General features: G+C 40.2%; 1 protein-coding gene across 2 annotated transcripts in view; it reads left to right on the top strand.

The window, feature by feature from the left end:
- CTNND2 (catenin delta 2) overlaps positions 1-14,099 on the top strand; it is a 700,253-nt gene that overhangs the window by 601,276 nt on the left and 84,878 nt on the right. For both annotated transcript variants that reach the window (XM_050891195.1, XM_050891194.1), the window contains exon 15: positions 3,077-3,250. In XM_050891195.1, the coding sequence (XP_050747152.1) occupies positions 3,077-3,250 (174 nt within the window). The remainder of the gene's footprint in view (positions 1-3,076; positions 3,251-14,099) is intronic.

The raw sequence follows: 14,099 nt of genomic DNA, 5'->3' as shown, positions 1-14,099 counted from the left end.
TGAGCAATGTGAACTACTAAGCAACTTCTGCCATGCCTTAGCCACCATTTGAGAAAATGGACTGTAAAATTATTTTGGGGAACATATTTTTTTTTTTTGCTCAGGCAATTGATGTTTATATTTATGAAATACAAAATAAGTGGGTGAAGATCAGGAAAATCTCCTTTGCCATAGCTTCTTTTCTGACCTGTATCAGTCCTGCATGTCCTGCAACAGTTGGGCTGTACAGCTGCAGGCACTGGTCTTAGCTATGCAGAAGATGCCGGAAGCCATTAAGCCCTTCAGTGAAACGTTAGCTGAGTTCACACATGCAGGAGCACAGAGGAGCTGAAACATGGAGACAGGGAGTACGTGACAGGTCACAGTTGCTGTGGCTTCTGCCTCCTAGAAAGCGTCTGCAGTTCTGTCACCCTTTATCGCATGACCTTGAAGAGGGTACCATAGGCACAGCACATGTTATGCATGGTTGGCAGTGACACCCTCCCTATGCTTGCCGCTCAGCTGCTCTGGGCACACACACCACGTCTGAAGAATAGTGCGGGACATTATCCAATGTCACTGGATTTACTGTGCCTTCACTGCACATGCATGTGCAGTACCAAAGACTTCCATCACACCTGAGGCATCACAGTGTCTTGAGAAAAAGGTCTTCCCCCACAGTTGGTGATAAATTAATGCAATCGTGCTAAAAGTGAGTTGCAAGAAGGGCAGGGGAATGCAGTAATTTGTATCACTTTTTTTTTTTTTAAATGTTTTCTCATTACTGGGCAGAATGGCAAAACCACATTAAATATTAATTTATCTGCAAGTATCATTTCTAGTGCTTTATATGTACCAGCACAGCATGAACATATATACAGCTCTATTTATATCAGCTGATTTTCAGTAGTCCTTGGGATTATAAGAGTGTAAATATGTGAGTTTTAAGAAAAAGTTATATCCCTACATATACACAAAAAAATGCATTGGGTAGATGTGATACATTTGATACATTATGTGTACTTTGTCCCTGAAATAATATAGTAAATACCCTGTGCAAACACTATTCAGTTGCATAATGTGTCCATAATTTGTGCAAATTGGAATGAGATGGATGAAGACCTGAATTTGTGCCCTTGGATATCAGAAGTCGTTCATTAGTGGACTTACTAAGGTACAAAGCCTAAATCTGGTGTGAGGTCAGATTTGACCTGTAAGATACGTTTCTCATTTGTTTTCCAAAAAATTCTGACAGCGCAAATGATTGAATTCCAAGAGTTAAAATAAGAAGCAGGTTTTAATGTATTTTTTATGAGCTGACGAGAAGTCATTTCTGGCAAGGATGGTGATTTATATGGAGAAAAAAGGAGAACGGAGACGCATGGAGTGAAATCAACCTATTAGTTTAAAGGCAGAAATGTATTAAAAAATTCAAAGGCACAGCCCTGTAATAGTGTCATTTAAAGGGATTGTTTCTCCAGAAGGCAATTTTCCTGTAGTTTCTCAACCACCACTAGGTATTGCTGTGCCAGTTCTTTTGAACTATGGTAACTTTTGTCTAGTGCATGAGTTGCATATCTGAGCAGCTTTCTGGTTTTCAGTAACTGCTCATGTGTATTAAATGGTCCCACTAGCTTTCCACTTTAGTGTTTGTTCTGCTTTAATTTAGAAAAAAATAGTGGTTTGCATTCTCAGTGGTAGTAATCTAACACAACCTTGTTAAAATTAAGTTATGTTAGTTGTTTTTAGGTAAGACACGACTGTTTGTCCCTTAAACTATGTGTAGATTTTTAAAGTTAGCTTAAATAAAATGATGATTGGTACTTCCTGAAAACAAGAGATTCTAGGTCTTTCCCAGTGCAAGTATTGTTGTGTTGTTTGACTCATAACTAATTAAATAAACTGTTGCAGATCTAAACAAGGAATTAATTTGGCTTGTGCTATCTTTGTATGCCTAGTAGATGTTTAATGTTATGATACACATTTTTTATCTACATAATCACAGTAAGCTCTAACCCAAGGCATGAAAAGGTTTACTTTGTATCATATTGTGCAATCTGGACATGTCAGAGGTGTTAGGAAAGAGATTTTATTAAAAAGTCGAGGCTTGTTCCTAACAGTGGTATTAAGGCTATGAATTTTCTGAATTCCTTTATCTATACAAAGCAAAGCAAAATATACATTACATATATAGATAGAAATCACATTTAAAATTTCATTAAAAGTGCATTCCACATCTTTTGTTCAAAAAAGCAAAAAAAGTCCTTGAATTTCCTTCTTTTAAGATGTTTCATGCTTAGGTGCAAGTATTGTGCATTCCACTGGAGAGGTGAATCACTGTTCTCCTGGAATAAAGTTTCTGGTAAGAGTGGGTTTTGTGCAATAACCTGCTTGTTGTCCAGGTTTTAATATTGCCCACTTTGGATATCAGACTAGGGTTATTTTCGTGGCAAAACTCTGTATGTGATGAGAGGAAGAATCTGTTTTGTGAGAGGTGGTTCTACTGACTACATTGGAGTCTCAGATCGTGTGGCTGGCTGGCTGTATGGCCAAATGCCTCCAGCACTCGCACAGTGAGAAGCCAGAAGAAGTTGTGCAGTTGAGGAAGACTTGTCACACTTGGGCCTTTCAGGGGATGGAGGGCTCATGGCCTTGAATGATTTAGTTTTCCACAGTAGTGTTTCATGTTGTTGTTTTTTCCCTTGTGAGAAGAGAAGGAATGTGGAGAACAGAGCAGGATGTGAAAAAGGAAAATCTCTTCTTCCCATGCCAGTTCTAGATTTGCCTCTTAAGATACATTCACGGTCACTGGGCTTCTGTTCCCACCCAAAAAAATTAAGGCAGTGAAAAGTGTTTTTGTTATGTCAGCTAGCTAAAACAATGTGGTTTCTGCCAATGCTACACCTCTTCTATAAGGAGTGTTGAGTAGGAAATTTGGCTTCTCTATGAAGAATCACATGATATGCTAAAATTGAGAATGGCTCCTTGCGGGCAGATGCCTTCACATGCGCACACATAGATGTTATAGCTTCAGCTGAGGCAATTCTCAAGTATTTTGCTGTTCCTTGCTGACAATCTGATTTGTACTTTCCAACAGTGGGATGGTGTAGGACCTCTCCCAGACTGTGCAGAACCACCCAAAGGAATCCAGATGCTGTGGCACCCTTCAATAGTCAAACCCTACCTCACACTTCTTTCTGAGTGCTCAAATCCAGACACACTGGAGGGGGCAGCAGGGGCACTGCAGAACTTGGCTGCTGGGAGTTGGAAGGTAGGAGTATTACCCTGATACGTATTTCTTTTTCAATTCAGCAAAACTACAGATGACAGTAAATTGGTGATGTAAATGTATCTGAATGCTCCTGGTAGTGGAATAACCTTCTGTTTTCACAGAACTATCTGCAGTCAAATTTGAGATAGTATTTTAAGTCCTCTGAATTGATACAGATAGTCATATCATAGCAAAAGTCAGCATACAGCAGTGAAAATTACATTGGTCAAGTCAAGTATGAAAAATTGCCACTGAAAACCAAAATTCAAATGAGGAGAAGCAGCTTCTTTATGAATCTGGGTGACAGAGCCATGAAAAATGAGCCAAAAATATCACCAGTGACAATCAAATGAAACCATATTGTTTTGTCACTGCAGAAGCTGGTTGACATTCTGTCTCTTAAGAGAAACTAGGCAAGAGCAGAGCAAGATATAAACGATGTGACACCAACACAAGTAATTTTGCCATCTACTTTTTTAAAAAATAAGACATTATTAAAATACATCGACAATATGATTAAATATGTACAATGAGCAAGGAAATGCTCAATCAAGGCATTCTATTCCAGCTAATCCTGCTTTTAAATTATATTCAAAAGATCCACTTTTCTCTCTTGCGTCATTTGCAGTGAACTGAGAAAAAATTTAATAACTCACTTATTAGATTTTTAAAATATTTCTAGATTTAGAACAAATCAGTAAAATTCGAGATAACAGTTGAACCTGGTTTACTTTTTAGGGCAATTCCTTCATTGCTTTCCTGATGGTAAACTGGTTTGATTGGGTGAAAGTACTATCTATCTAATCCTATTGTATAAATATAATGCATTGATTTTAAGTTAACTCTCAGTGGGAATTTTTCTCATGTACTATGAAAACACGCATGTATGGGGAAACGCAATTATCAAAGTTATGTCTCAGAAGGTATCCTGTTTGGTTTTAAGCAGTTGGGCATTTGTATGTGATATGTAAATACCAATTTAATTAGGCATTCATTTTGAAATGTTAGCCCTGACACTAATAAATTGCTTTTCTTTCCCATAAAGTTTTATTGGAAGTTGAGTTGGCACATTCAGTAGATATTCAGAGGCATGTGATTTTTTTTGAGCACTGTGTTCCACCAAACTTATAAAATGCCTTTGACTATTGCATTCAGTGACATATGAAATGAGTAACAAAGTATCTGTCCAGTGATTTTTGTCCTACGAAGTGCTACGTATACGCTGTGCCTGAAAATCATTATACTTTTATTATTCTCGTATGGTAGACCGCATCAGATTGTGCAATCCTGGCACAGAAACATGATAAATGTGTTTTATCCATCTGGGAATGGGTGTAGCCCTGGTCCAAATGAGAAAACAATGCACGCATATTTGCCAGGACTAATAGGAGTGATAAAATCCAAGTGGTGCCCCTTCTCCCATTTCTAATAAATCTGCATACCTGTCATCCTTCAGTTGGCAGGTGTACAGGGAGAGGAAGGAAGGCTCCACAGAGCTCTTTGGCAAGTGCCGGGTTCGAGAAACTGATTTGAACTTTAATACTATCTGCGCTGATACCATGGGAAAAGCTCAGTTGTTCTCGTGTTGCTCTGTTTTTCTGAAGATTCACCAATTCCATTACAAGTGATGTGCAGACACAGAATGAATATCCTTAATTTCACATGTCATACTAGCCATTTTTGTGAGGGGAATAATCCTCTTTGGTGATTACATAAGCATTGATGTTTCCACCTTTTGACCTCTCTTTTCCACTGCTGCAGTCTTCTGGATATAAAATGACTGAAATAAAAGATAGAAAACTCTTAAAAGAAGAGGTTATTCCTAGGGGAGATTTTCATTTTTTTAGTTCCTCCAAGAAACTGTAATTGTATAAAGAATGGGAAAAGATTTTTATTTTTTTACTTGAAATCTTTCAAGAAGAACTTTATGATGGACTGAAAGAGAGAAAAACAGCTAACTGCATGAAAATAAATAATGTTGCTATTGATATTAATAGCAATTGCGGGTTTTTTTCCCAATTAGCATTATTTTAATGCCAGAAGAGTCCCAGAATATATGAGGCAGCCAGTGCACCAGGCATGCTCACACACTTCCAAAGATACAGTCTCTTCTGGCAGAAAAATACAGTGCAGTTGATATACTTGCATAATTCTTTCCTAGCTGTTTCACTCTTTTGGTTCCTCTGGTATAAAGCTGTCTAATCCTCTTCGGTGACCAAGAGGTTACACTTTTAACACAGACAGTGCTTAGCCAATGCCATTATGAAGGGAAAGTGAGCAGATAAAAGGAAGCCTGAATAATTTTTAAAAAATAAAAAATTCTGTAGGGGATTTAGATAAATGTCTGCCACTAGAATTAACAGATGATATGTGTCTAAATCCCCTAGACTACTTTTGAAAATTTCAAACACAAAAAGAAAGCAGCAGTATGTAGCTTTAAGGATTAATAGCTGAAAGAGGCTGAAAGTTTTCATTATTTCGGGGAATATAGTTTCTCATTGATACATACACATAAAATCAACACATGCACATAATAAATCTTAATCTGTAGGACATTTTTAGCACTGTTTCAGTTGCAAGAATTCCTTCTAAAGCCAAATACGAACAAAAAAGAAAAAAGTGTGACACATATATATATGCAAATAATTTTTCTGTATCAAGATAAAACATTTTGGACCAAAGTCTTGCCATATATTACCCATCTGCAAAGTGCCCTTGTTTTTCCTACAATGACTAATACAATATTTGGTCTGTGCAATTATTATTAGAACTAAGACAATCTAGAACAAATCAAAAAAGGAGCATATTGGTGGCAAATACATTAACAGGTCCAAATTAAAGTTTGCCAATAAAACAGGATACTGATCTGAGGTATGAGGAAGGATATTTTCAATGTGAAAGTTTAACCTGGGATAGCTCACGTCTGCGTATCTTGACTTTGATATATATTCTGGTTCTGAAGAAGAGATTGACAGCTTATATACAAAGCAGAACTCATTTTGGAAGAGGCTGTTTCAGGTGAATATGGAAGTTCATTCATCTCGCTCTTCTGCACCAAGATGTCGTTACATAGGGAGGACACTGGTATTGGAATCTGAAAGAAGCAAACCCGTTTCTTTCATGGAAAAGTACACACATATCCTCACAGATCTCTCTTTTTTATTCATGTACTTATTTGATGCATCTATGCAAAATACGAATGGCCCTTCTGGAATAATATATATGGAGACAGCCAAATATGTAAGCCTTTGGGGGAGATTTGACAAATTAAAGTTTTCCACATTGCTGCCAGGATACCACTTTGTTTAAGGTCTGACTGCTGCTTTGCACAGTGTCCTGTGATACTAGCTGTTGGTCACTGCATGTCCCCCTCCTGATGGGGTTGATGGCCACTAGCAGTACGCACTCCAAGTACACATGCGACCTGACAGCCTACGGGTCGGGTCGTCAGCAGCGCACATGCACGCGCCTACCCCCTTCTGCAGAACTCAGCTGCTACCTGGGGCTGGGTGGGTTTCTGTTTGAGGGGAGTCATTGCTTCCCAAAATATTTTCTCCCATCAAATCATAACCAGGGTAATTTCGCTGTATCCTAAACTTCCTACAGAAGGAACAACACATAAAAAGGATGGCCATTGGTTTTGGGTTTGCTTTCTTTCATTGCCACTCCGAGATACATTTTTTTTCCAAAAGTAGACTTTTTCTAATTATACTTAATATGAACTTGAATTTTAAAGCTGCTTGGTAATACAAAATAAAAATCTAGGCAAATACATTCCTCATCAAGCTTAGCTGGAGTTTTCCCTGAGCAAGTAAGGCTTGAGACACGCCTTTGGAAGCAGTGGAGACTCTTCCCATTAGGTATCAGCTTTCACTGGGAGCTCTGTTAGTTTTCTTTGCCACTTAATTTGGGTTTAACCAAGTTTGTGCAAAAATGCACAAATAAAAATCGGAGATTTGCTGATTCAGCTGTATTCTGAAGGCACTTGCCTGATTATCAAGAAATTTCTCGCACTATAACACTTCAAACTTGAAGACCTTTCTGCAACTTCATATCATTATTTATTTTAATACCTTGGATTAAAAAAATTGTGAGGTATAAAATTACAAGACTCATCCTGTAAAAGGAAATCTCCGTAGATCTTTTTATATGTAGTCTGGCATCAGTATTTTCCTTAGACGGTGGGAATAAAAGTGGCAAGTTCTTTTTAGTTTTCACCTTGGTCAATAGGCTATTAATAAATTAAATCTAATGAGCATGTAAAAAGTTATATGCAAAATGTCCTAGAGTTAATAATGTCAAGAATCCAAGGTTATGTCCCTTCTGAACAAAATTTCCCTTTCAGGAAGAAAGCAGATATTGGGATATCTGTATATTACTATGTCTGTCTGTATGTATCTGACAGCTAAATTTAGGCTGATGTCAGTTTATCTTCCAGAGACATTTCTGCAATACCTGTTGCTGTGAACTCATAGAATCGCAGGAGGGCTGAGGTCGGAAGGGACCTCTGGAGGTCATGTGGTCCAACCCTCTGCTCAAGCAGGGTCACCTAGAGCCAGTAGCCCAGGACCATGTCTAGATGGTTTTTTGAATGTCTCCAAGGATGGAGACTCCACAGCCTCTCTGGGCAACCTGTGCCAGTGCTCGGTCACCCTCACAGTGAAAAAGCATTTCCTGATGTTACGCAAACCTCCTGTGTTTCAGTTTGTTCCCATTGCCTCTGGTCCTACAATATTATCTTTTCTATTACATGCAGTTAAAAACACAGTGTTGTCACCACAAATAGGATTTCCTTAGTTTTGTCAAACCCTTAAAAATAATTTCGTCATTTGTATGATTCTGTTTTGTTTTAAAATACTATCATAACTTATATAGGTAATACATACCTTTTAAAACCAGGAAACAAGATCTACTATGTTTCTGTTGGCAACGTAATGCCTTACATTAGAACAGGTAGCATACCTGCTCTGGGCCTTGGTTAGTCCCTTCTGTGTGCCCAGTCTTCTGTCCCAGTTACTTTTCAGGCTTTACAAACTTGCCTCATCTGCTTTAATGACAGGATGGCCAGCTTCATTGTCCTGAGTGTCTGTTAGTTCATAGAATCCTAGATACATTTAGGTTGGAAAAGACCCTTAAGATCATCAAGTCTAACCGTTAACCTAGCGCTGCCAAGTCCACCACTAAACCATGTTCCTAAGCACCATGTCTACATGTCTTTTAAATACCTCCAGGGATGGTGACTCAACCACTTCCCTGGGCAGCCTGTTCCAATGCTTGACAACCCTTTCCGTGAAGAAATTTTTCCTAATATCCAATCTAAACCTCTCCTGGTGCAACTTGAGGCCATTTCTTCTTGTCCTATCGCTTGTTTCTTGGGAAAAGAGACTGACACCCACCTTGCTACAGCCTCCTTCCAGGTAGTTGTAGAGAGCAATAAGGTCTCCCCTCAGCCTCCTTTTCTCCAGGTTAAACAACCCCAGTTCCCACAGCCGCTCCTCATAAGACGTGTTCTCTAGACCCTTCACCAGCTTCGTTGCCCTCCTTTGGACACGCTCCAGCACCTCAATGTCTTTCTTGTAGTGAGGGGCCCAAAACTGAACACAGTATTCGAGGTGCGGCCTCACCAGTGCCGAGTACAGGGGGGATAATCACTTCCCTGGTCCTGCTGGCCACACTGTTTCTGATACAAGCCAGGATGCTGTTGGCCTTCCTGGCCACCTGGGCACACTGCCAGCTCATATTCAGCCAGCTGTCGACCAACACCCCCAGGTCCTTTTCCAGCAGGCAGCTTTCCAGCCACTCTTCCCCAAGCCTGTAGCGTTGCCTGGGGTTGTTGTGACCCAAGTGCAGGACACGACACTTAACCTTGTTGAACCTCATACAGTTGGCCTCGTCCCATCGATCCAGCCTGTCCAGATCCCTATGTAAAGCCTTCCTACCCTCAAGCAGATCAACACTCCCACCCAAGTTGGTGTCATCTGCAAGCTTACTGAGGGTGCACTCGATCCCCTCGTCCAGATCATTGATAAAGATATTAAACAGAACTGGCCGCAATACTGAGCCCTGGGGAACACCACTTGTGACCGGCCGCCAACAGGATTTAACTCCATTCACCACAACTCTTTAGGCCCAGCCATCCAGCCAGTTTTTTACCGAGCGAAGAGTACGCCCATCCAAGCCATGAGCAGCCAGTTTCTCCAGGAGAATGCTGTGGGAAACGGTGTCAAAGGCTTTACTAAAGTCTAGGTAGACAACATTCACAGCCTTTCCCTCATCCACTAAGCTGGTTATCTTGTCATAGAAGGAGATCAGGTTAGTCAAGCAGGACCTGCCTTTCATAAACCCATGCTGACTTGGTCTGATCACCTGTTTGTCCTGTACATGCTGCGTGATGGCACCCAAGATGATCTGCTCCATAATCTTCCCCAGCACTGAGGTCAGACTGACAGGCCTGTAGTTCCCTGGATCCTCCTTCTGGCCCTTCTTGTAGATGGGCATCACATTTGCTAACTTCCAGTCAACTGGGACCTCCCCAGTCAGTCAGGAGTGCTAATAAATGATGGAAAGTGGTTCGGTGAGCACTTCTGCCAGCTCCCTCAGTACCCTTGGGTGGATCCCATCCGACCCCATAGACCTGTGTGTGTCTAAGTGGTGTAGCAGATTGCTAACCATTTCCCCTTGGATTATGGGGGCTTCATTCTGCTCCCCATCCCTGTCTTCCAGCTCAGGGGGCTGGGTACCCCAAGAACAACTGGTCTTACTATTAAAGACTGAGGCAAAGAAGGCATTAAGTACCTCAGCCTGTCCTGGTTTTGGCTGGGACAGAGTTAACTCTCTTCTTAGTAGCTGGTACAATGCTGTGTTTTGGATTTAGTGTGAGAATGATGTTGATAACACTCTGATGTTTTAGTTGTTGCTAAGTAGTGCTTATCTTAAGCCAAGGACTTTTCAGTTTCCCATGCTCTGCCAGCAAGCAGGTGTGCAAGAAGCTGGGAGGGAGCAGAGCCGGGGCAGCTGACCTGAACTAGCCAAAGGGGTATTCCATACCATGGAACGTCATGCCCAGTATATAAACGGGGTAGTTGACCAGGAGGGGCGGATCGCGGCTCTGGCATCGGTCAGCGGGTGGTGAGCAATTGCATTGTGCATCACTTGTCTTTTCTTGGGTGTTATTTCTTTTTTTGTTGTATTCTTTTTTTATTACAATTATTATTATTCTTAGTTAGTAGTGTATTTTATTTTTACTTTAGGTATTAAACTGTTCTTATCTCAACCCACGAGTTTTCCTTTTTTTTTCTTTCCTCCTCCCTACCCCACTGGGAGGGGGGAGGGGGAAGCAGCTCCATGGTGCTTAGTTGCTGGCTGGGGTTAAACCACGACACAGCCTTTTCCTCATCCTTTGTCACTATGTTCTTCCCACATCCAGTAAAGGATGGAGATTCTCCTTAGCCCTCCTTTTGTTGCTAATGTATTTATAGAAACAGTTTTAATTGTCTTTTACTGCAGTAGCCAGATTAAGTTCCAGTTGAGCTTTGGTCCTTCCAATTTTCTCCCTGCATAACCTCACAACATCCTTGTAGTCCTCCTGAGTTGCCTGCCCCTTCTTCCAAAGGTCATAAACTCTCTTTTTTTTCCTGAGTTCCAGCCATAGCTCTCTGTTCAGCCAGGCCGGTCTTCTTCCCTGCTAGCTCATCCTTTGACACATGGGGATGGCCTGCTCTTGCGCCTTTAAGATTTCCTTCTTGAAGAATGTCCAGCCTTCCTGGACCCCTTTGCCCTTCAGGACTGCCTCCCAAGGGACTCTGTCAACCAGTCTCCTAAACAGGCCAAAGTCTGCCCTCCAGAAGTCCAAGGTAGCAGTTCTGCTGACCCCCCTCCTTACTTCTCCTTGGGCTCCTTAACATCAGGAACAAGTGCTGCTCTGTTTAAGTCTTGCAATCGCGTGAGGCCGTAGCATTCCTTGGCTAGTTCTTTCTACCTCTTTCCTTTCACTTCCATGTTTGATCATACTCAGCAGGGAATGATAAGGCTCTTTGGTTAGACAACTGAATGTCCCTGCCTTTGATCCCCAACAGGTACAGTACCCCTGTGAATGGGGTTTATGGATCATTGGCCTGATCTCTTGAGGTAGCTAGATGCGATCTTGGTCTATGTTCCTTAAGCAAGCAACTACATTTATTTTCTTAATTCCATCCTAGAGAAATCTGACTCTCATGGGACCAAGAGCTCCATTAGGTAAATTACTAGATAAGGAAACTGAAAACATAAAAGGGACTGATTCAGTCACAAGGTCAGTGCAGCTGCTTCAAAGAGTAGTATGAAAAGAGTTTCAAGCTCCTTACTATCCAGACACTTGCAGATAATGAGTAATTATTGTCTAAAGCAGCAGACATCTAGGTTATCAATCTTCCTCTTACCGGGCAAGGACATATTGTGGGTTCCTTTCCAGACTTTTCTGATGACTCTAGTTATTTACATGTTAGCCCTTTGGAGTTTCATCGGGCTATTCCAGGAGAAAGTTTTTTGGATTACAGTGAAAAGGCTTACATTCATTTTTTCCACAATATTAATATTATGAATTCTTATGTGATAGGATGGAGAAAACCACTTATAGTACATCACGTAATCAACAAAGGCAAACGTTGTAAATAACCAATGCTTTATTCTGTCAGGAATTCTTACCCGGGTGGAATCCCCCCCATAGATGAGGCAACATCAATTAGTACAGGGAAACGTATTGGCTCTATAGGAAGGAAGGCAAGATTCAAGGGACAGGACAATATTCAAGAAGCAAGACCTGCTGCTGCAAACACCTGTATCACAGACATCATGAGGAGATCAGCATGGATCAGTTTGTGGAATGGGAGCACAGTAGCTCATGGTGAATTCATGCTCCAAGTAATCACTTACTATACTCAGTCAGTTTGCTTCCCATGAGATGTGTCACGTTTGTCTCAAAGCCTTTCTTTTTTAATTATATTAGGTACAATGTTTGGAAAAGTCATTGTAATGGCTCTCAGATAATTTTGAATACACAGTACATACTTGTACTGCAGAACCAAGAATGATGAGGTGCAAGGGCAGCTCCTTCAGAACTTTACCTTCCTCAGACATTTACGATATCTTCTGTTAACACCATTTTAGTTTCCTCTAATTTATTTTTTTAACTGTATATCTTTACCCACCAGATTTTTTCCTTTCTCTTTAAGCTTGACTAAGGTCATGGAGCAAGAGCACAGTAACCAGTTAATACTTTTCTCTTGTCCCAACACAAAAATGTAGAGAACTTACTGATGACCTGCCAGATGGGATCATTTCTGAGAACAAAACACTGCAGTCAAAGAGCAGAAAGTCCCTGGGAAGTGCTTGCTCTCTTCAGAAATTGCGAAAAGATAACCAAGATTTCAGAGCCTTGCTCTCTGTCAGGTGGTGTGACTTCTCAGGGATCCCAGTAGAGTTATTTGAGTAAAGTAGATCTGTAATTTTCTAATTGGAATGTAAAAATTTAATATTCTCTTTTTTTCTTGATGCATATATTACGTTGAGTATGATCAAAGAGGAATATTGATCTTTGATTACTCATTGATCTTCGGTTATTCAACACGCGGTTCTCTTCCATGGTCTATTGTTCCAATACTGTTAGTAGACAGCCCCTTTCTAAGCCTCTCCTAGCAAATTCTGAGTCTCTCTAATCTTCCTGGTTCTGTTGGTAATTTAGTTTGCTTTGTCATGCTTGCTGCTCTGATTTGGCTTTCATTTTGTAGTTTATGTCTCAGCAATTCCCTTTAATATTCAATATCTCGATGGTCTTTGAGTCACAGTGTTGAACTGTATGAATACAATGCAAATTGTAGTCAAAACTGAAGTATGTGATGGTGAAATATTCTGGAGGTACTCCAGTAACACTGATGTCAATGGCAGGAAAGTGAATCCATTCAAAATATCAAGTGTATACAATTGTTAGTATTCCTTGGGGGTTTTTGTGGGTTTATTTTGGTAGTTTTTTTCTTTTTCATTTTGTGCTGGAAATGTCTTCATTTTTTAGTTTGGTCTCCTGTGGTGGTGCTTCATAGGAGAGTAAAGAAAACCATATGAAACGCTAAAAGGAGTTAACTCCCTAAATGCTTTTCAATTTTTCTGGAGAAAAAAAAAAGTAAGTTTTATCTAGATTAATTACTCTTTTGTTGAGTTTCAGCCTAATGTAATCTCAATCCCTAGAGGCATTCAGCTCTGGAAAGAGTCCTTTATAATAACTGTGACAAACTAAAAAATAATTTTCCGGTTTACTGTATTTTTCTACTTAATTACTATGACAAAAATAAAAAGGGAACTACTAATGAAAGTGGACGTAGAGATGCACTAGGTACCTTCAAAGTGATGTATAGTAGTTATGCCCCCCGAATTCAATTATCTGTGAAGGGTATTCATGCACAGATTGTGGCTCCTGTGCTTGTCTCTGATAATTTAGCCACAATCTGATGCAACAATAATGATTTTATTTTATTTTTTCGCTCCTTATTCCCTCTAAAGTGTTTGCTGTTCCCATAGGAGCCCTTTCTCTTTACAAACTGATCGTTGACACTGCCACTGATTTGTGGAGTAACAGGATGATTAAGTATATTGGCAGAGTGCCTCATTTACCTACTGATAGGCAACAAACTCTTTGTCTCTCTTCTTTTTTATGATTTTTCATCTCTTCTCTTTTATACTTCACTGAGCTCATATTAGCAATTGACCTGCAATGTGGAAATGCAGGCGTGTTTCACGATGGCTTTAGGCAGACAAAAGGATCATCAGTATAGGCGAGAGCGAATCAATTTTTCCATTCTCTGCAAGAATAAAATAGCCA

The sequence above is a fragment of the Gymnogyps californianus genome, chromosome 2 (assembly GCF_018139145.2).
Source record: "Gymnogyps californianus isolate 813 chromosome 2, ASM1813914v2, whole genome shotgun sequence".
Taxonomy (NCBI): domain Eukaryota; kingdom Metazoa; phylum Chordata; class Aves; order Accipitriformes; family Cathartidae; genus Gymnogyps; species Gymnogyps californianus.
The sequence above is the reverse complement of the archived record's forward strand: the minus strand, read 5'-3'. Positions and strand labels throughout refer to the sequence as shown.